The 20,330-nt window shown below is 49.9% G+C and overlaps 1 protein-coding gene across 3 annotated transcripts in view; it reads right to left on the reverse strand.

Annotated features, from left to right (window-relative positions):
• Positions 1–19,658, reverse strand: part of LOC144170539 (diacylglycerol kinase delta) — a 158,452-nt gene extending 138,794 nt beyond the window's left edge. For 2 of the 3 annotated variants that reach the window (XM_077700395.1, XM_077700394.1), the window contains exon 1: positions 19,418–19,658. In XM_077700395.1, coding sequence (XP_077556521.1) covers positions 19,418–19,597 — 180 coding nt within the window. In that variant the 5' untranslated portion in view covers positions 19,598–19,658. The remainder of the gene's footprint in view (positions 1–19,417) is intronic. The other variant, XM_077700392.1, reaches the window with a different exon arrangement.
• Positions 19,659–20,330: the final 672 nt, after the last annotated feature.

The raw sequence follows: 20,330 nt of genomic DNA on the forward strand, positions 1-20,330 counted from the left end.
GTTTAACTAAGAAACACGAGGACGGAGTGAGGCAATGATAACGCCAAAGTAGCCGGCAGGAGGTCACTCTCCACATGGCCAAGAGAAGCGCCCATGCTGGAAATACCGCTAGGATAAGGGGATTGATTCTGGCAGCCGTTGAAGGAGAAATATTATCCGACGTCTATCCGCGACGATCCACGCTGTTCGTTGCACATCAACGAAGTGCCCCGAAAGCGATTTTCTTGTCAGTAAGTCTGCCATCTTGTCCCCCGGGTGAAACGGGTGAAATTTGAGCTTCAACGAGGCAAAATAGCAAGAGCGATTCTGTGTAACAACTGCCAAATGCTGGACTGAAAGAGATGAAAAATTAAAGGCAAACCAGCAGACAAAATTGATGTACTAAACTACCCTGGGGCGACCACCGCTGACCAGAGCTTTATTAAGAAGGCCCCGTGTGTCCGAGAGCTGCATGCCATCACCAGCAGGGGCGCGGCGGGCAGGCGAGTGTAATCCGTTGACGCAAAGGGGTTCTTGTGCGTGCACAAATCCAAGACGATGAAGGGTGGGGGGCAGCGCTTCGTCAAATTCGGAAAACGCAAGCCCCCTCTTGGGCGGGTGACCAACACATGCCAATTTATGACTGCTCAGTCGCGGCCTTTCAAAGGATTCCGGGAGAGCGAACCAGCTCTACTAAGGCGAGCGTAGCGTCACTAAATAAAGGCACGGGTACACGGGTACCACGATCATCACTTAACGAGGCGCCAAGACGCCGTACCTGCGCGCTCGCGATCAATATTGCGACGACAGCGGCACGTTGGCCCCCCGGGGCACGCAGGCGTCGGGCTAGGTGCGTGCACACTCGGCAGTGCAGGAGTTGCCCCGTGAGGTGTCAATGCACCAGAGAAAACGGGCCCGTTTTCGGAAGTCGGCCCTGCTCGTGCGGGTAGCGCGAGCGACGTTCAACACAACGTTCCCTCGTCTGTTTACGGATGCATGCTTTCTTCAGGTTTCATCCGAAGAAGAAAAAAGAAATAAACCGCTGTGCTGGGTACTACGCGTCTTCTCGGAATTTTTAGAGTGACTAGAAATGTGAAAAAGTTTGAGGCAAATCTCGTTAAAGCTCATTTTGCAAAGTGAGAGAGGGAGCGGCAAAATAAGCCGCCACCTCGTTAGACCCATCTCTGCGGTGCGTAAAATCTGCAGCATTTTTAAATAACGAGAAAGCTTTGGTTCTGTAAACACCACAGCGGTACAGAAATTATTTGAAGACAAGGGAACGGAGAAGGCTTACATAAGACTTTTGAAGACACGCGAGGAAGATATTCGCGGGCAGCCTTGTCCTTCGCAAGACTGAAAAGTTCCCGATCAGGAACAAAGGGAGACAACGGGACACTATGTCTTCAAGACTGTTTAAAGCCCATTTTGAGGGAGTATTCGGAAGCTTGACTGCATGAAAGAAGTCAGGAATACCAGTGAAAGAACAATATTAGCCACACTTGAAATTTACGGACGACACTGTATTGTTCAGTATATCTGGAAACCGCCTACAAAAAATGCTTCGGGACCTGCACTGATAAAGCTTAGTCGTAAGGTTCTGTAAACTATTTTATAAGTAAAAAATAATGATAAATAACTATACAGAAAGCGCGCTTGTTAGCCTAACGAAATGCCTGAAGCGGTGGACAAATGTAACTACTTTTGACCGCTGTCGGTGCTGATTTCAACCGCGAGAAAGAAATCCGGCACAGAATTGGCATGAGTCACGAGGGCATTCCGCAAGCACTCTCGGATAATGAATGATAAACTACCTTCGTCACTGAAAAGAATGATATACAAACAATGCGTACTACCGGATATGACTTATGGGGCAGAAACTTTGCGTCTCAACAAACGCTTTGGAAGAAAAACTAAGCTTAACGATTTACGGAACGAAGAATGATAGAAAGCAACGCTTACGGGTAGGAAACGAGCGTCCTGGATCAGGAAAGAATCTCGGGCGTAAGTGACGTCATGGTTCAAATTAAAAAAAGAGTTGGAGTTGGGTTGAGCATGTAATGCGTAGAACTGACAAACGGTGGACCACTTGTAGGGTAGCAGAGTGGATTCCCAGAGACAGGACTCGGGCTAAGGGGGAAGACACTGGGCCTCCTCGATTATCAGTCCCGGATCGTCCGCGGACTGCCCAAGACGCGATCCGGCGCTCGTTTTTCCCATGTATTCCTATGGGGCTTCCGGTCCGGGGCAGTCCTCGGACTACCCGCGAACCGTCCAGGACTGGTAAATTGAGGAGGCCCAATGACTACGGTGGCGGGGTGAACTGAGAAAATTTATGGGCACAGGATGGACTTGGGCATTAAAGGACAGGAGCGGGTGAACGTCGATGATGACGACGACGACGACGACGACGAACTTCAAATCAGGCAGATCGTTGCAGTCTGTAGCAGAACGATCTGTGTCCGGAGGCTTCATCAGTTGTGTAACTACAAATTCAGTGGACAGCATTCACGCTGCTGGTGCTCCATCGTGTTTTAGGGGAAGTTAATTCTTCTTTATAGCGTGTAAGTCGCCTCGACGACTTAGTTTTTCAATGCACAAATTTGAGCGTTGATTAAGCATTGTGCAGCGGAAGCATCGTCTTCCTGCCATCAGCCCTTTCTTCCAATGAAATCTCAGCGCAACAAGTTGCGATGAGGTTTTACGGGAGGGGGAAGAGGGAGAGAAAAGGGCTTGAAACTGTCTGGCGTGGGGTGCCGACACCTTATCAGGCCCAAGGGGGAAGGGAAGGGGTATTAAAGGAGGGGGATAGCAGGAAATACTAATAGAGAAGAGTTAATCAAAGGCAGTTGAGAATGCGAATTTTATAATTCGGGTAGGGCGGCAGCTGCAGTGCGACTGCACGCAATTTCACGTTTTTCGAAGGGGCGAAGCACCTTGGGGCTCGGGCCGCCAGCGACCCCTGTCGTCGTCGTCTCATGTCACGGTAAAGGAAGTTGCTGATGATTGTAGTGTTTAACGCGCCGACGCAACGCAGGCGATGAGGCATGCCGTTGTGGAGGGCTCCGGATTAATTTTGACCACCTGGGGATCTTTAACGTGCGCCGAAATCTCGTGCACACGGGCGTTTTTGCTTTTCGCCTCCATCATAAAAGCGGCCGCCGCGGCCGGGAATATATATATATAGTCAGGTAAAAGATAAGAACAACTACGCGGTTAACTTGTTTATTATAAATTAGTCCGACAGTTTCGGAAGTGGAACTTCCCTCCTCAGGGACAATCCCACAATGAACACAGAACCCTTATGCACACTGCATGCGAGGGAGTCTCTCTTCCTCTCCCTCATCACGGAGGGGATACGCCAGAGAAGGTAAACAATCGGGTAACAAGACGGCACTTGCTGAGTGGGAGAGGATAAAAAAAAACAGAGGAGGAAAGGCGGTAGTTTTAGTGAGACCTATACTAAACCACCTAAGCTAAAACCTAAACTAGTGAGACTAAACTGAGACCTAAACTAAAACCACCGCCTTTCCTCCTCTGTTTTTTTTTAATCCTCTCCCACTCAGCAAGTGCCGTCTTGTTACCCGATTGTTTACGTTCTCTGGCGTATCCCCTCCGTGATGAGGGAGAGGAAGAGAGACTCCCTCGCATGCAGTGTGCATAAGGGTTCTGTGTTCATTGTGGGATTGTCCCTGAGGAAGGAAGTTCCACTTCCGAAACTGTCGGACTAATTTATAATAAACAAGTTAACCGCGTAGTTGTTCTTATCTTTTACCTGACTATATATATATATTCCCGGCCGCGGCGGCCGCTTTTATGATGGAGGCGAAAAGCAAAAACGCCCGTGTGCACGAGATTTCGGCGCACGTTAAAGATCCCCAGGTGGTCAAAATTAATCCGGAGCCCTCCACAACGGGAAATTAAGAGAAACGGGAAATTAAGAAAGCGGGATTCTATGGCAATACGAGAGGCAGTGCGTTGCTCTTCGAGGCACGGGCAGGGTGCCTGAGAACCCGGGCATACACGGGTAGCTACAGGCAGCAGGATGAAACGTGTGCATGCTGCGGCAGTGATCGGGAAACTATAGACCATATTGTCAGGAGCTGCACAGAGATACGGCCACCGCGGGGTGAGGGGGAAACGACGCTGGCGGAGGCTTTGGGATTTGGGGCGAGGGAGAACCTCAACTTCAAGGCCATAGAGGTGACGAAGAGGCGACTGGAGTGGTGGTGGAGGAAAAGTAGGGAAGGGATGGGTACGAAGGCGGCGTAATCATGCGGACGAGAATTTAGAACAGCGAGGGGAGAAAAAAGGGTGGTGGGGGCGATGACTTTAAAACAGAAAAGAGGGAGAGATGGGAGGGAAGAAGCAAATCTATAGGTTAGCTGGGAGTAGGGCAAGTAAACGTAATAAAACCGGCAAGTCGGTTGCTGACAACCGACGCCCCGATTCAAAGGGAAAGCCACTAATCATCACCATCATCATCATCTGTCTGCTCGCCGAACTACGGCAGTCGTTATGCCGGTGCTGTGGGATCGTTCAGTGGTGCGGCGTGTACGTGAAGTTTTTTTAATTGCACATGGGCACAGACAGATTGAAAAGGCTGTTGACCCCAAATAATTTTGGGGTACTTTCATTTTTACTCACAGGAACTGCACCACTCCGCGGAACAGCAGCGCGAACGTGGTCGTGCGCCCCTACCGAGCTCGTTGTCGAAACGCTTCTATTGCGAATAACTTTTTTTTCGCTCATCCGCACGACTCCCGAAAGCGTAGTTACTTTGCCGCCTTTTAAAATAAAAGGTTGTCCTAAACGCACACGCTCGCCCTTTTGGGCCGAAGAGCCTACGCGTAGCAGAAATTGTTGCTTAAGCAGTGTAAATCGCCCAAGGTGTCAGGTGGTAATGTCCGCCGTGTGGAGAATATTGTAAAATTCATCCAACTGTGGTTCTTTAACGTGTCCAGAGATGTCAATGACGCTTTCGTATTTCGCCTGTATCAGAAATGCTACCTGCATAGCTAGGCACACAACCCGCGCTGTTTTGCTGTGTAGCGGGACGCCTGCGCCGTTGTATGCGCGAGGGCCCGGAACGAAGCTAAACCATATGCGACATTTTAATGACTAAGACACTGCAGTGCTGCCTACTCGACGCGAAAATGGTCAATGAAAATTTCCCAAGCGTTTCTCTATCAAGCTCAGCTTTCACGACGATACCTACGGTGCTGAGCGGTTGTCTATCTCACGGAAACACAGGCGTGCACGTCCAGATATAAAATACTGACGCGACTCTAAACTGGGATTGGCGGATGTCATTTGGAATAATTGCAGTCGGCGTGGTAAGGCGACTTTGTGGACCGCAAAATTCTCCACTGAACTTAGTAGGGTCAGGGCAAATTATACAGCTTTATAAACGTATTATGTTAAACCAAAATGTGCAGCGGGTAAAAACGAGGCCTGTGATGGATGTATAAACTTAACCGCATCGCTGCTATGGCATACGGCGTGTGGTGTGCCTGTGTGAATGCTTCTTTGAAACACATGGAAGATACCGGCATCGGTAGCCTCAATTATTTCTAATAAATTTGGAACTTGGGCTAACTGGTTCTTTCGCCCAGTTTGACAAAAAAACTGCACGTAGACAAGGGCGAATAAAGGAAAATATAAGAGCTCGTGTTTGTGTTTCCTGTCTCAGTCCTTATCTAGGCACGTTTTTTTTTGTCAAAATTAGCGGAAGCCTCAATTATTTCGTCCGAGGACCTTGTGACCTCCAGACTTTTGATATTGTGAGATTTTACTGATCAGGGAGCTCAATCGAACAACATAAGTGTAACACTGACTGCGGCATCAGCGAAAGAATGCAACTGGTGCCCGTGTTCTGTACGATTTGAATAATCCCATTTGGTCCTAATTTAAAGCCCTGAATTGCGGTGTCTATTATTTCCCACAGTGGCGTGTCCAGAAATTCTTTTCGGGGGTTGCTATACGCCACACGTAAAAAAATAAAAAATAGATTCTGCGGCGAAACAATTTTCGTTTTTCTGCTTAAGTAATGTCTGTGTTATTTCTTTCGTCGACGTAATATCTGCACAAAAATAGGGGTACGTACAGGGCTCTGAACAACCAAACTTCTGAACAATCCAACATTCTTCTTATCCTTGTTTTTTCATTTTAATACAACAATTCTGTGTGTTAATAGCATTGCTCTGTCTAGGCCCCTGAACTCATGTATACATTCAGAATAAGAATAAAAAAATTATTTTTGTTCCACGAAAGCCAAAATAGCCGTTATGTGTCACACACATTTTTAACTACAAGTCGCCTTTCTTGCTGGAGAAAACGCAATGCATTACAAGTGCCGTTCGCAGAGATTTGCCATCGAAAAAGCACATGGGCAGCGATATCCACGCACTGCGTCGCCTTGCTGTACCGCGTGAGTTCCACAACGCTCACTGCGGCTGGTGCCGCAGTGATCGGTGACGAACACAACGTGGAAGCTGAATCATAATGTCTACTCCTCACTCTGGCAGCAGAAAACACCGAAACGCAGCGTGAATGACACGGAAAGTCGAGCACACCGCGCATCCACCGCAGCTGCGCCCGCTACTCCGCAAGCGATAGCCGGCCCCTCATTCGCAGCGCCCCCGCGCCGTTGCGGTCTGCGCATATACTAACGGCGAACAGGATCTGGCCGCGGTTCTCCGCCGCGGCAGCCGGCGAGTGTCAACACCTAAATATTCTTACACTGTCATATATATATATATATATATGTATGTATGTATGTATCAGCAACCCGCCGCGGTGGCTCAGTGGCTAAGGCGTAGTGCTGTTGAGCACCGGGGCGCAAGTTCGATTCCCGGCCGCGGCGGCGGAGGCGAAAAGCAAACGCCCGTGTGTACGAGATTTCGCCGCACGTTAAATATCCCCAGGTGGTCAATATTAATCCGAAGCCCTCCACTACGGCACGCCTCATCGCCTGCGCTGCGTCGGCGCGTTAAACCCAACAATCAATCAATCAATATATCAGTATACCGAACCGAAAAGAAACCGGTTCGGTTCGGATCCAGGTGAATTCATTTTGCTCCGGTTCAGTTCCGATTCGACTAAATCACAACCCGGACCGGTTCACGAAACACTTAGGCGACTGAAATCATTAGGGAAGTGCTAAAATGTGCTTTGTAGTTTCAGGCGACCACAAGAACTACATACAACTCTGGTTCCGTGAAAATGCTGCTTTTTCCTAACAAAAGATGCGCAATTCTAAGAGCAATTAACAGTAAGCAATTAATCCAGATATTTAAAAAAACACACGAAGTAGTGACGATTTACCAGCTACTTTCCTGCCCAACCCTTATGTTGTCCTAGGGACTACTTAAAATCAAAAAGGGCCATAACTGAGATACACTTTCTCAGGCTTCCTTTTTGTTTTGTTGACATTGCAATCTCCTCTCTAGAGCTATCCATCACCCTGAACGTTAAATACCTAGAGTTAGGCCTAAGTACCCTCGAGTACCCTTTGGACATTGGCAGGGGACGTTTTTAAATCGCAGCGGTGTACCTTTTTTCATCAGTTGTAGCACAAGCAAAATAATCCCACAGCAGCCAAGTAAATTCTACCTATGAATTCCATGTTTTGGCCACCTAGGATAATTTGTTAGCAGTCACTTACTCTTGGGTGTGAGCCAAAATTTTGTTAAACGTGAGCTTTAGTTAACACTCAGTCACTCGTTATCACTCTGATCACCATGGGAGGCATTTTGAGATAGCTACTACGGATGGGTGCGTTAATATGAGCACGTATCCGTTACGCCTGACCACCGCCCCCGTTCCGTCCACTAAGCTGCGGAATCTTATAACAGATTATGCAATTACAAATTGAAGAGTTATTAGACTGTTGTTTTACCGGCAAAGCTGTTTAGAAAATCGTAATTTTTCGTGCCCGCACTAACAGATACGAAGAAATTGCCGAGCGCGCACACGTCAGTGCAGGCCTCGTGGCGACCGCCCGGCAGTTGACAAAACCCCCCCAAAAAATGCCTAGCGCACGTGGTGAGTGCCTCGCGACCACTGCCCAGCGTCTCCTGCGCACGTTTTTTAAGATCGGCCAAGACTGGGCAAAAAAATAATTCCAGCGTTCGCCGTAATCGTGGCAACACTTGCTCGGAACGAGAAAGACACGTCATAGCATGCGCCCCTCCAAGGTAATGTCCAATGATTATCACATCAAAAAAAAAAAAAGAAAGGTCACACTTCTAGCCACAATGATGAAGAACCTGCCGTGCTGGCTCAGTGGCTAAGGCGTTGTGCAGCTGAGCCCAAGGATGCGGGTTCGATTCCCGAACGCGGCGGCCACTTTTCTGATGGAGGTCAAAAGGGAAAACGTCCGTGTGTTCCAGATTAATCCGGAGCCGTCCATTACAGCGCACCTCACCACCTGGGTATATCGGCGGCGCGTCAAACCCCACAATCAATCAATCAATCAGCCAATCAATCAATCAATCAATCAATCAATCAATCAATCAATCAATCAATCAATCAATCAGTGTGTGTAATGCGTACCCATTAAAAAAGTAAAAGTGGAGAATCAACACACGCAGAGAACTATAAAGACATTCTACAGCGCACTGAAAGCGCAGGCTGCCTTTTGAAATTGTGCTATTATCACATGTTTCGGCTCAAACTCGCAAGGTATTATCCCTTTTATTTCATCCAATGGGAAGATCGAGTTCTGAGAACATTGAAAAGCTTTTCGATGCGAAGCATCTCATGCTCGGGACTGTGTCCCTCCCTCCCTTGTCGTTGTTGTCTGCCGTCCGCACACCCACTGCGCATGCCTGGCCAGGCACCGCTGATGATGATTGTGGCAGGATGCCCCTACGGATTGGCCAACCAAAGAATCCATCACGAGATAGCTTGCCGTTTAACCACCGTCGTCATCTTCCAGTAGGGGAACCCTGAGTACCACACCCCCACTGCGCATGTGTCACCCGTTTCCTTAATCGCGTGCACTGTCGGAAGATATGGGGAGTCGACTCAAGAGAGCCAACAAACCCCACCGAATCCACAGGGCACAGGTGACAAAGGGGGTGGCCGTCTGATGTGCGGCTTTCGCCGACCAGAGCGGCAAGAATGAGCAAGAGCCTTGAACGAAAAACAGCACAAAGACTTATATTTAGACAGGCAAGTTACAAACACAAGCACGAGGTAACGGATCGACAATGACAGACAACTTGGATGGAATTCAAATACAAGAAACAGTCCAAAATTAGACAAAATGATTCAAACAGGAGCGTTAACAAATGAATATTACGAAGCGGAGCAGTTAACTAAAAAGAAAACGAACAGTTCGATGCTTATGAGAGACCGAGTCCCAGCATATTCACCGACCGGGCCGGATGATGCACCGCTGTCGGAGGCGATTCGGCTACCTGGGCCGGTTTGCCCGTACGCATAAGTTCTCGATTAAGTTCCCGCTTACGAATAAGACGCCAATAAGTTGAAGTCTGCCACGGCAAATAAGCCGGTTGCCAAAAAACCCGACGGAAACGCTACCTTAACCGAGCGTTTGTATCAGTTTCGGGCCAACGACTTATTGCCTAGACATCGCGAAAGTCGTAGTTGAGAACTTATTCCCACACTTATCGTGTTCGGGCAAACGGGCCCTGGGAAGCGTAACTTCATTGTAGGCCAGGCCGTCCGAGACGACCACGGTGATTCGAGGCCCGGGAGTACGTTGGAGTCCTCCAGGGCGCGGGTCGCCGATGGTGTGATGTACAAACTGGCAGGTGCCGTTGTCAATCACGACGTCCAAACGTAGCTGGTTTGCTTAGGCGCGGCTTCTTTTTTATAACCGCGCCGGCGCGGAGAGGGAGAGCACAAAACACAATGCGCCCGCCGCCGTCAATGAATAACTTCCCTCTTCTCCCTTGTAGAATCATCCATGCTCTTTAGCACTGGCAAGGCCACCCGTGCCTCCTCGAGAGTGCTCGAAGCTTCGGTGTAAGTTGAGCGGCGGAGCTTTTTATTTTGGTATTTTCTTGCCGGCGAGCCGGCGAGTGGTCGTGTTACCACCTCTTCGTTCGCGAAAGTTCCAGCCTTGTCTCGGGGCGAATAGAACCGAACTGAATGAATCGGACGACTGCAAGAAGAATTAGGCGCTGTACAAAAAAAAATGAAAAATTTATACGGTACTTTTAGACGTCGTACGCTCGAGTTTGTGACAGCAGCCTGGCCAGGCACGGCTGATGATGATTGTGGCAGGATGCCCCTAGGGATTGGCCAACCAAAGAATCCATCACGAGATAGCTTCGCGTTCAACCACCGTCGTCATCTTCCCGTAGAGGAACCCTGAGTAGTATGAGAGGCATTCCTCCTCTCCTCTCCGATGCCCCTCTCCTCTCCGGAATTTCTCCTCTCCTCTCCGAGATTGCGCAACGAATGGCAACACCTGCGGCTCCGCGCGCGATAATGCGAAGCAGCTTAGGGTTAGAGACACCACGGCAGCCGCTGCATACTCCGCTGGGGGCGCCACTGTAGCTCCACGGTATAAATCACGCGCGCGCGCGCTCCGCTCCCCTCGTTCTCCTCCTGCAACGCCGCGATCGAACTGAAAACTAATGGGAACTTGAGTCGACCCCACGGCTGCTTCGCATACTACTCAGGGTTCCCCTACGGGAAGATGGTGAAATTTTCTAAAATAAAGCTAGCCATGCTGGTCCACTCCATGTGGGCCTGTCCTCAAGACCCCTTTCCATCCATAGTAAATGAAGAGCAGGGGGAGGGAGCGCTGGGCAGCTCGGACCTAGAGGTCCAGATACTTCTGGTCACCCGTGCTGCCAACGTCGCTGCCGGCCTCAAACCGGAGGCCACACCGCTTCCGTAAAACCAACCTAACGCTCAAGGAAGTGATTCCTCCTCCTCCTCCTCCTCCACTAGTATTACAAGGTTACTACGACGAACCCGTGCGCATGCATACCCAGCCTGTTAAACACGGCCCGCTGCAACCGTTCGTCCCTCCTCCTTAGTGCAGCTTATTTGCCCCAGCCGCCCTCAGCACACTGCTGACGAACTGCCGCCCCGAGATGCCCTTACAGGGTGTCCGACAATATTGGCCCCGGACAACATGGTACCAAGAGAAAACCCGGACAAAACATGGCCCCGAGTCAATCCTTTGACCCCGTAAAAAGTCTTCGACGCTTGTAGCCATTACTTTTTAGGTCAGTGATGGAGATAGCGAAAGCATGCGAATGCTTTAGCATTATTTTTGAAGTTTCCAGGTGCTCAATGAAGCTGCAGCAAGACGGCAAGGTATTCATCATGCACGTACTGGACGTTTTGACGCGGGTGTAGGCCCGATCGTCCCATAACGTTTTGTCATGGGCCAATTTGTCGTAACTCACTTGGTCATATAGGAACATTCATAGGGGCGCGAAAATAAATTTGGTTTTTAAGAGCGACGCTCTATCAAATCGTAATTTGTGGTGCCCGCATTAAAAGAATGAAGGAAGCTCACACTAATGCGTAAGACTTGAAAGTAGCGAAGCTGTACGCAACAGTAGCGTTTTTCCTCTTTTTTCGACTCACGGCGTTGTTTAAGCCTCGCTGCTGTACGAAGGTGCGGTTTAACTGGTTTATCGATTGGAGAGGTTGGAAGCGAGTGTGCGCCCGGCTACTCCATTGCAGCAATAAAGGGTCATAGACCCGGCTATACAAATCAACAGCTCACGACCATTTTTCGTGAGTTCTAATAGTTGTCATTAAAATGTCCTTCTGGGTTGGTGTACATCTATTCACGGTAAATAGCTAATACGCCGCCTGATACTTTGACGCTATTCCTGTCGAGGTAAAAACACATTCAAGGCACGAACAACCTTATTTTGAAGACCCGCATCAGGCCATGGTCCCAGTAAAGACGCTAAACACATCACACGACGGTTATCTAATGGCAGTTTGTTGTAGAGCGTCTTTGCCGGGAATATAATGGGCAGTCTAACATCACGTGGGAAACATCTCCCTCTGGCGCTCCGCATGCGCAGGATGGCGCTGGCTGGCACATATAATTTTGAACAGAAAGGAATCGGTATAGGCAACGCCCAATCGCAATTTTCGCACACGAAGGAACAGAGTTTCCACATTTCGGGGCAGCTCCACATTCAGTCGGAATTGTAAGGCTGCAGTCTACTGCGTACAGCCATGACCGCTTCGTGTCCTGATCAAACCAGGCCTCTGCGGACCGTTGCTCACCCAGTTTCCGTTTGATGATCCTTATGTCATCGGCTAGGAGAGGAACGGTGATCTAGCTCGTCGCCGTGGTCGTGCAACTGTTTTGCGAGTCTGTCTACTCGTTCATTTCCTTTTAGGCCGCTGTGGCTGGGTATACCCATTGGAAATCTACGACATGCCCTTTATCACGGGGTGTTTGAAGGTGTTCAGCAATCGTAAGAGCCAATATTCGGTACCCGCTTCTGGCCCGAATGTTTGATAGAAGCAGAAGTGCTGTCTTTGAGTCTGAGCAGACAACCCACCTAGCACTTTGCTGCCTTGTGGCAATAAACTTGACAGTCTCTACAATGGCACAACTTAACGTGGCACTGACACAAAAATTTTGCATCTTGTTTTTTTTTTTTGTTGTTGCGATAAGTAGCTAGTAACCTACTTATAACCTGTAGAAACCTCATTTGCTTCAACGTGCGACGGTTGTTTAATTAGAGGCATTTTCAATGCGGCCAGTCGCAGTTTCGGTTTCAGCGAGTGCCGCGAAACGATGGATTTTGTGGATTTTGAGTGAACAAAGCTGACCACGTGACCGTCGGAGGGATATCACAGAGCAGAGCCGCCGTAGCACTGTCGAATCCGCATCGACGGCAGTTTCTGCGAATGGCCTCACGTACTGATCTCGTGAGGAGCTTAATTAAAAAGCGACCGTGGATGTGACGCAGGCGCTGCGAGTGCAAATGCTACCGCGGCTAAAGAACGACGCGCGACGCTCGAGACGGTGGGTGGCAAGACGCGCGCTGGGAGCAGCCGGCCGGTCTGCCTACAGGTCCGCCTACAGATGTGTTCGGCTCAGCACTGCGGCGGATATTCGAGTGCCGCTCTCGTAAGCGGTGCAGATGACAATTTTTAATGCAACCCGCCATCGCATCATTAACTCCTTTCTCATGTAAGCCACCATGGTCGGGACTTGGGGACAATTTCGTGCAGCGGTAACAAGCTATCACTCGAGCTACCTGCGCCGGCCTGGGCCACTTCGCGGCCGTGGCCGCCGCCTGCACAGCGACCGTGCGGCTAGCTCAGTGGGCTTTTCGTGTCTCCGGCGCGTTTTCGCATCCAATGGTAATAAACAGTAATAGAAACAGAGTGCCTGGAATCGCTGTAGAACTTTGGTCGCGGCCAGCTGCCCGATTAGCTGACGAAATCACGGCGACTCCGCCGCCAACGATCGGGTCGTTCGTTCTCGAGAGCAGAAGCTCCGCCCTCCGGCCCTCCGATTGGAGCGGCGAGCCGGGCGAGCCGGCGAAAAACGCCGGCAGTGCGGAAGCGGCAACCACAAACTCGTGACGTGTTTGGATATTGTTTATTTACACAATATCTTCGGGATGTCGATTGCGCGTGGTCCTCTGCTGGCTGCTCGGTTGCGTTTCGCACACTTTAACATTGATTTTAAATATGCTCTAGGCTATATTCGCCGCTGATATTTTGCAGATGATGTATATGTGTTCCCACCAATCTATCTCCGAAGTTATCTCGCCTTCAAAATTTTGTGTCAGTGCCCCTTTAACAGCCTCTACAATGGCACAGAGTTCAGCAGTTGTGGAGGATGTTTTGTGAGACAATCGGAACATCAGCTCCACACCTAATGCAGGCACTGCGAACGCGCAAGCGGAGCTACGTGGGTTTCAAGATCCGTCCGTGTACACATGTAGCTCGTCCACATGCGTGTTGTACATATGTATCAGCACTAGTTGGACCAATGCAGCGAAAGGAACATTCGCCTTCTTGTCGATGACTGGTATTCCAGCAGTGATGTTAGGCTGCAGAAGAAGGCAGGGAGGACTAGGATCAGGCCAACGTGTGAATCCAAGAAGGAGTGCCTGGTAGTCTTGCAGCATGGCAGAGATCCTGGAACCAGTTCGCTTCAATATTGCATCTGCTAGTGGGTGGGAAGCGTGTTGCGTGAATATCCTGAATAGGTGCCGAGTTATTTCTCAGCCGCTGAACCACAATAGGAGACTCTCGTGCTTCTGCCAGCACAAGGGGGCTTGCCGTGGCTTTGGGAACCCCCAAACACACTCGAAGACTTTTCGCTAATAATAGGGTGGGGTTTTTTTTTTCTCTCCAGAAGGTGATAAACCATTCAGAACTGGCAAAGAGTATCCGAAAGCGGATCTCACAAGAGCCCCGTGAAGTTTCAGTAGCACATCCGTGGAGGTTCCCCAACGGGCTCCCGCCAGGTGTCGCAGAACGCGGACAATGTCGTTCACCTTGGTCTCCAGAACGTGAAGATGGTGTGACCAGGACAGCCTCCGATCCACCATTATGCCGAGGAAACGATGTTTTGTCACAAGCGCCAGGGGTCTTCCATCCAGGTATACATATATTGAATTCCTTCAATTGTTTGAAAGTAAAAGGAAGTACTGCTGATTTTCCGGCCGAAAATTTCATATCTCGTTCCATGAGAAACTTGGACACTTCATCAATTTCGCTTTGCAATTTGGATTGAATTACTTCCAATGACGGACCACAGCTGGATGTTCCTCTTTCTCTTTCGCACCCGGATCTGCGCCGCACGTGGCAGCGTGGCCTTCCTTCGGGGCGCGCGCTTATCGCTGCGGCGGCGGCGGCCTTTTCGCTTTTCCTCCCCTACGCCCCGCGCACGTCTCCTTTCCCTCCTCACCTATCTCCCCCCTGCCGCATATCTCTCCCCGTTATCGCGCCGCTGCTCCGTGCCGGGCGCTTTCAGAAGGGGGTGTGGTTTGACCTCTAGCGCTCAAGGGCCAATCTGGTCACCCCGCGAAGACTGCCCGAGGTAGCGTAGTGTAGCTTGCGCAACAAAATACCAAGAAATTGCAGAGCGCGCGAACGTGAGCGCGGGCCTCTAGGCGACCGCCCGGCAGTTAACAAAACCAACAAAATGCCAGCGCTCATGCGTGCGTACCCCTAGACTGCCCGATGTCCCCAGCGCCCGTTTTTCAAGTCCCACGTACCCACTAAGGAAGATTGGCCAAGATTGCGGCGACCGCCCGGCAGTTAACAAAACAAAAAAAAAATGCCTAGCGCGCGTGGTACGTGCCTCGTAACCACTGCCCAGTGTTTCCTGCGCACGTTTGTCAAGCTAAGCGAACCCACTTAGGTCGATTAGCCAAGGTTGGCAAAAAAAAAGACTCCATCGTTCGCCGTAATCGTGGCAACACTTGCTCGGAACGAGAAAGAAACGTCATAGCATGCGCCCCTCCAAGGTAATGTCCAATAATTATCACTTCCAAAAAATGAAAGAAGCTCACACTTATAGCAACAATGATGGAGTAAATGTCGTTGCAGCAGCGAAGAAGCTAATCAGCTGCAATCGTGGACTGAAACCGTCGGGATGGTCGTGAAGGTTGCGTATACTTCGCTACCTTCAAGCCTCGCGCGTTAGTGTGAGATTCCTTCATTTTTTTATTTTATTCTCTGTTTATTTTTTTAGAAGACGTACGCCGCTCATATTCGGTTACATTGTGCTGGCATGCACTACTGCCGCGGAAAATATTTTGCCCTAATAACTGCTCCTGCAGTCTTGTTAATTAATGTGAACATCTCTCATAAATGAACGCGTAATGGCTCAAGATTGCACTTGAAAAAAATCTTCGTCAGCCAAAATCTTGCGAACATCTCTTTGCCTGCAGGCTCAATGCAGCGTCTATCCGTTAACCTCGATATGAGTGCAGGCACAAGCATTGTGCGAAAGCATAGCACCAGCTCTGTTATCAGTCATTAAATCGAGGTCAAACTCAAGAGTAAAATCGTACACCGAAAGGACCTCTTTTTATACAACGCATAAGTTTGTCATGCAAAAAGTACTCAAGAGTTCCTTCGTATGAGCAAGAAATAAATCGGCCGGCCCAAACAGGGGAGCGGTGGGGGGGGGGGGGGGGGGATTAATCGTCACCCCTCTTCAGGGACGTTTGCTATGTGATATCAGCAGCCTCTTCTGCAACCTCACCCGCCACGCCTCCCCCTCTTGCTGGATCTTTCTTCACACCCCGTTCACAACTGGCCTATGCCAAAACGCCATGTGGTGAACGGGCCGTATCCAGGTTAGGGCGGCTAGCATGCACAAAATAAAATAATAATGAGAATTAACAATAAGGCTACCAACTACGTGGGCGAGCTTATAAACCGTTATAATTTGCATGAAAATGTCTTGCACGCTTCAAGCTGACTCGGGACCATTTAGTCCGGATCTCCACTGGGGACCATACTGCATGGGACCATTTTCGTCCGGGACCTTATTGTCCGAATCCCGCACTTACATATACAACGGTCGATCCGGTGAACCCATACCAACTATGGCTGACAGTCATCATCATCATCAACAGCCTGCTCAGGTCCACTGCCTGAGTAGGCTGTTGATGATGATGATCGCTGCTCCCATTGACCTCAACCGCTCCGTCCTGCGCCGCTCGAGTCCTGTTTGCCCCCGAAGTTCCCTATTTCATCCCTCCATCGTGCCATTGGCCTTCCCTTTCTTTTAGACCCATCTCTTGGTATCCACTCCGTTACCCAAATTGTTTACCGGTTGTCGGTTCCTCTCACTACATGGCCAGCACAAGACCATTTCGTTTTCTTTATTTGAACTATGATATCTTCTATTCTACTTTGTTCTCTGATCCAGGTAGCCAGTTTCTGGCCCCTGAGTGTTATTCCTAACATTATTCGTTCCATGGCCCGTTGAGCCGACCTAAGTTTGCTTCCTAGTTGTTTAGTAAGGCGCCAAGTTTCAGCTCCGCATGTCATCACCGGCAGTATGCACTGCTTGTAGATTTTCCTTTTGAGTGACAGAGGTAGCCCACTTTTCATTATTTGGGGGTGCTTGCCGAGTGCTCCCCAGCCCATGCCTATTCTGCGCTGGATTTCTTTCTCGTAGTTGGGGTCAGCACTAACCATCTGTCCAAGGTAGTCATATGCTGTTACTCCTCCTAGCGTTTCGTTTCCGAAGCTGAAGAAGACGTTCTTGGTATGCTTATTCCTCATTACTTCAGCTTTATTCATATTTATTTTTGGCCCAACGGCCGTGCATTGTGATTGTGTACAATTGCTCAAGCATTGTTTGCTTGTGTTCTGTATTCTCACCCAGCTGGACTATGTCGCCCGCAAACCTCAAATGGCTTAAATATTCCCGGTTTATCCTTAATCGTTTGTTTTCCCAGTCTAGCTTTCTAAATGCCCCCTGCAGACATGCTGTGAATAGTTTTGGAGAGATGTCTTTTCCCTGTCTCACCCCCTTTCGGATCGGAAATTTATCGCTTTGCTTGTGGAGGGTTACCCTGCCCGTGCACCCCTTATATATGACTTGTAGAAGTCCTATGTAGGTTTGTAGGTATGTAGAAGTCGTATGTAGGCTGACAGTCAGAAATTCAAATTTGAGTGGTTTAGCTGGCATTGAGGCGCTACACTTGGGCTATGGGTCACACCGCAGTGGAGGGCTCCGGATTAATTTAGACTATCTGGGGATCTTTATCGTGCGCCGAAATCTCAATACGCGCGCGTTTTCGTTTTTCGCCTCTATCAGAAAAACGGCCGAGGAGGCGGTATTGAATTCGAGTCCTTTGGTACCGCGGCGGGCGGGTGGTAGACCAATGTCTGCGTTGACAAGTATTTTGCATACCCTTCGGTGCTTTCGAGCAAACAAAAGAAAACTTAATTTAGGATGACTTTTAGTCGGCCCAAAAGATTTTTTGTTTTTATAATTCATTAACCCGTTTCGATGTTTTCCTGTCCTAACCTGTGTATTTAATACCGCGAGTTGGCCGCAGCGTGGTACAAACACGTTTCCGCGACATGAGTGTGCGTTGGCTGTACTTTCTTTAGCAGATGGTCCCCTCTGCCATTGTGAAACTGCTGCAATCTGTATTGGGTGTCGGGGCCTCGTAAAGTTCATTTGCATGTTGTCTGGGATTTTCCTTTCACTTTGCAAATAAAATAAAATTTGTATTCAATTCAAGTGCGTACATTTTTACTGTTCCATAATGACGTTGCTTGGTGTCGCAGACTCATTTTTTTGCGCCGTGCAAGCTACTTTCGACGCGATATTCCCATCCGCCGCACATCGTTAACACGTAATTTCCACTCGCTGCCTGCTAACAAGCGCTGACGCGAGCCCAGTGCGGATCGAGGCGCCGCAAACGATGATCGTTTTTCGCGCCTTTTCCCTGATTGCTAGCGGTCTCTCGTTATTCCAAGCGCACTTCGCGAACGGAAGGCATTGATTTCCTTCATTCAAGTTTCTCTTCAACAGCGCGCGCTGTGGCGCGCGTTGCTAGGGCACACCTGTTGCGCCTTCGGCTGGCTACGCTCAAGCCGCGCCCAACCACGGCGGGTAAAAAAAATTGCCGACTCCGATGTCCGTGCCTCGGGTTAGCGACGCAACGCTGCCGCCAGCTAGTCTCGCTCCACCTGTATTTTCGTCTCCTTATCCCAGCACTACCTGCGAACTAAACGCAAATAACGTGCTCGCGATGGCACGTGTTCATCCTCATGCATGGCGTTGCTATCATGACAACTACGTCGGTTGTGAATGATTGCGAGGCCGCACGGAAGTGACAGCACTGGAACGATTACAGGCGTCGCGGCGAAACCCCGGATCTGGCGATCAAAGCGCACGCCCATTCGGCGGCGCACGCTCGTGCGGAGAGTCCTGCTCGCCACTTTAATTCACAAAACGAACAGGGACCAAGTGTCACGCAGTGCTGAGGGACGCCCGCGTGAGCGCTTTTCACTCAAAACACCGCCGGCACCCAGCGCGGAAACGAAAGCGGCGTGAAAGAAAGTTAAAAAAAAAAGAAAAAAGAAAGGTCCGGCTGTGATCAACGGTTGCACCATCGCACGCTCGTATCCGGTATGCACATGTTGTGGCGTCGTTCAGAACAGCGCCGGCTGCTTTGCACAAGCGCGTACCGCTAGTGCACGTTTGCTCCCAGTGCAACGCTGGGCAATCAAAGCATGGCTGCAGGGTTGATTACTTCAGCGAGTGCGACAGTCGACGCTCCGCGTAGACGCCAACCAGCGCCGCAAGGAACGCACTCAAGGCGTCTGCATTCGCACTGCAGTCGCAAGTGGCGCATGCAACGAGGTCCGAGAAGGCAATCGGCCGGTAAGCGCGCTCGTGAACGCAGAGGCGCTTGCAGGTGCGGGCGGCGTACGGCACGGGTGTCACGCATGAGCGTGTGCGCAAGCGACGCCTTACCCCGTTTTTGATGGCCTTTGAGGTGGAAATCCGCCGGTGGAATGACTTCGTGGGTTGGGCGTCGCCGTCGCTTTCGGAGGAGTCGTCCGTGGCCGGGTCCGAGCCGCATTTGTCGCCTGAGCCGCCGCGTTGCTTGTCGTTTTCCGAGTCCCCGACCGCGACTTCGGCTCCCGACGCCATGTTCCCACCGCGACCGACTCCTCTTGCCTGTCGTCTGCTCGGCGAATGGCAAGTCCGGCCGGGGCCCGGGCAGCGGTGGCGCTGCAGTCGCAAACAAAACAGGTCTCCCGCTCCATCGCCCGCTCCAAGCCTCGCAAGCACGCAAGACCGAGTGCGGTTCCTCCGGTTCTTTTGTTCGCTTCCTTGTTTTTGTTAGCTATTAGTACAGATCCAAACCAACTGGCCCGATTCTTTCTGAGCTTAAAAGCAAGTTAGCTGAAAAAAAGATAAGTGTGGCACGAAAATACAAACGCCAAGAAAGCAAGTAGTACGGAGAACAGAGTTGGTTGGAATTCATTAATGGTTCACAGCGCCAAAAGAGGCATTACAGAGAAGTACACCACACAAGCGCTTGTTACGATACAGACGATTGTTACAACACGGACGATTTTAAACAACAAGCGCCCGTGTTGTCTTCTTCTGTTATGACTTCCTTTGCGCTGTGAACCATGGAAAGACAAGAACTCGTCTGTACAAACGAGCCAGACGCGTTTTTCTTTTTTTTTTTTGTCAAGTAATTCTTACGAATTTTTTAAAGAAACATTACTAGGAAACGTCTAACTGTCTGTGAACAGACATACGCTTGTTAAGGACTCCGGTGAAATTACTTAGGAGGAACGAACGCCACATAGGATATTTGGATGACTGCATATATATCTCTGAGAAAATCGTTTTGTAACAGTGAACAGAGCTA

Source organism: Haemaphysalis longicornis, unplaced genomic scaffold, assembly GCF_048455015.1.
Source record: "Haemaphysalis longicornis isolate Haplotype H1 unplaced genomic scaffold, Haemaphysalis longicornis Haplotype H1 scaffold_2, whole genome shotgun sequence".
NCBI lineage: Eukaryota > Metazoa > Arthropoda > Arachnida > Ixodida > Ixodidae > Haemaphysalis > Haemaphysalis longicornis.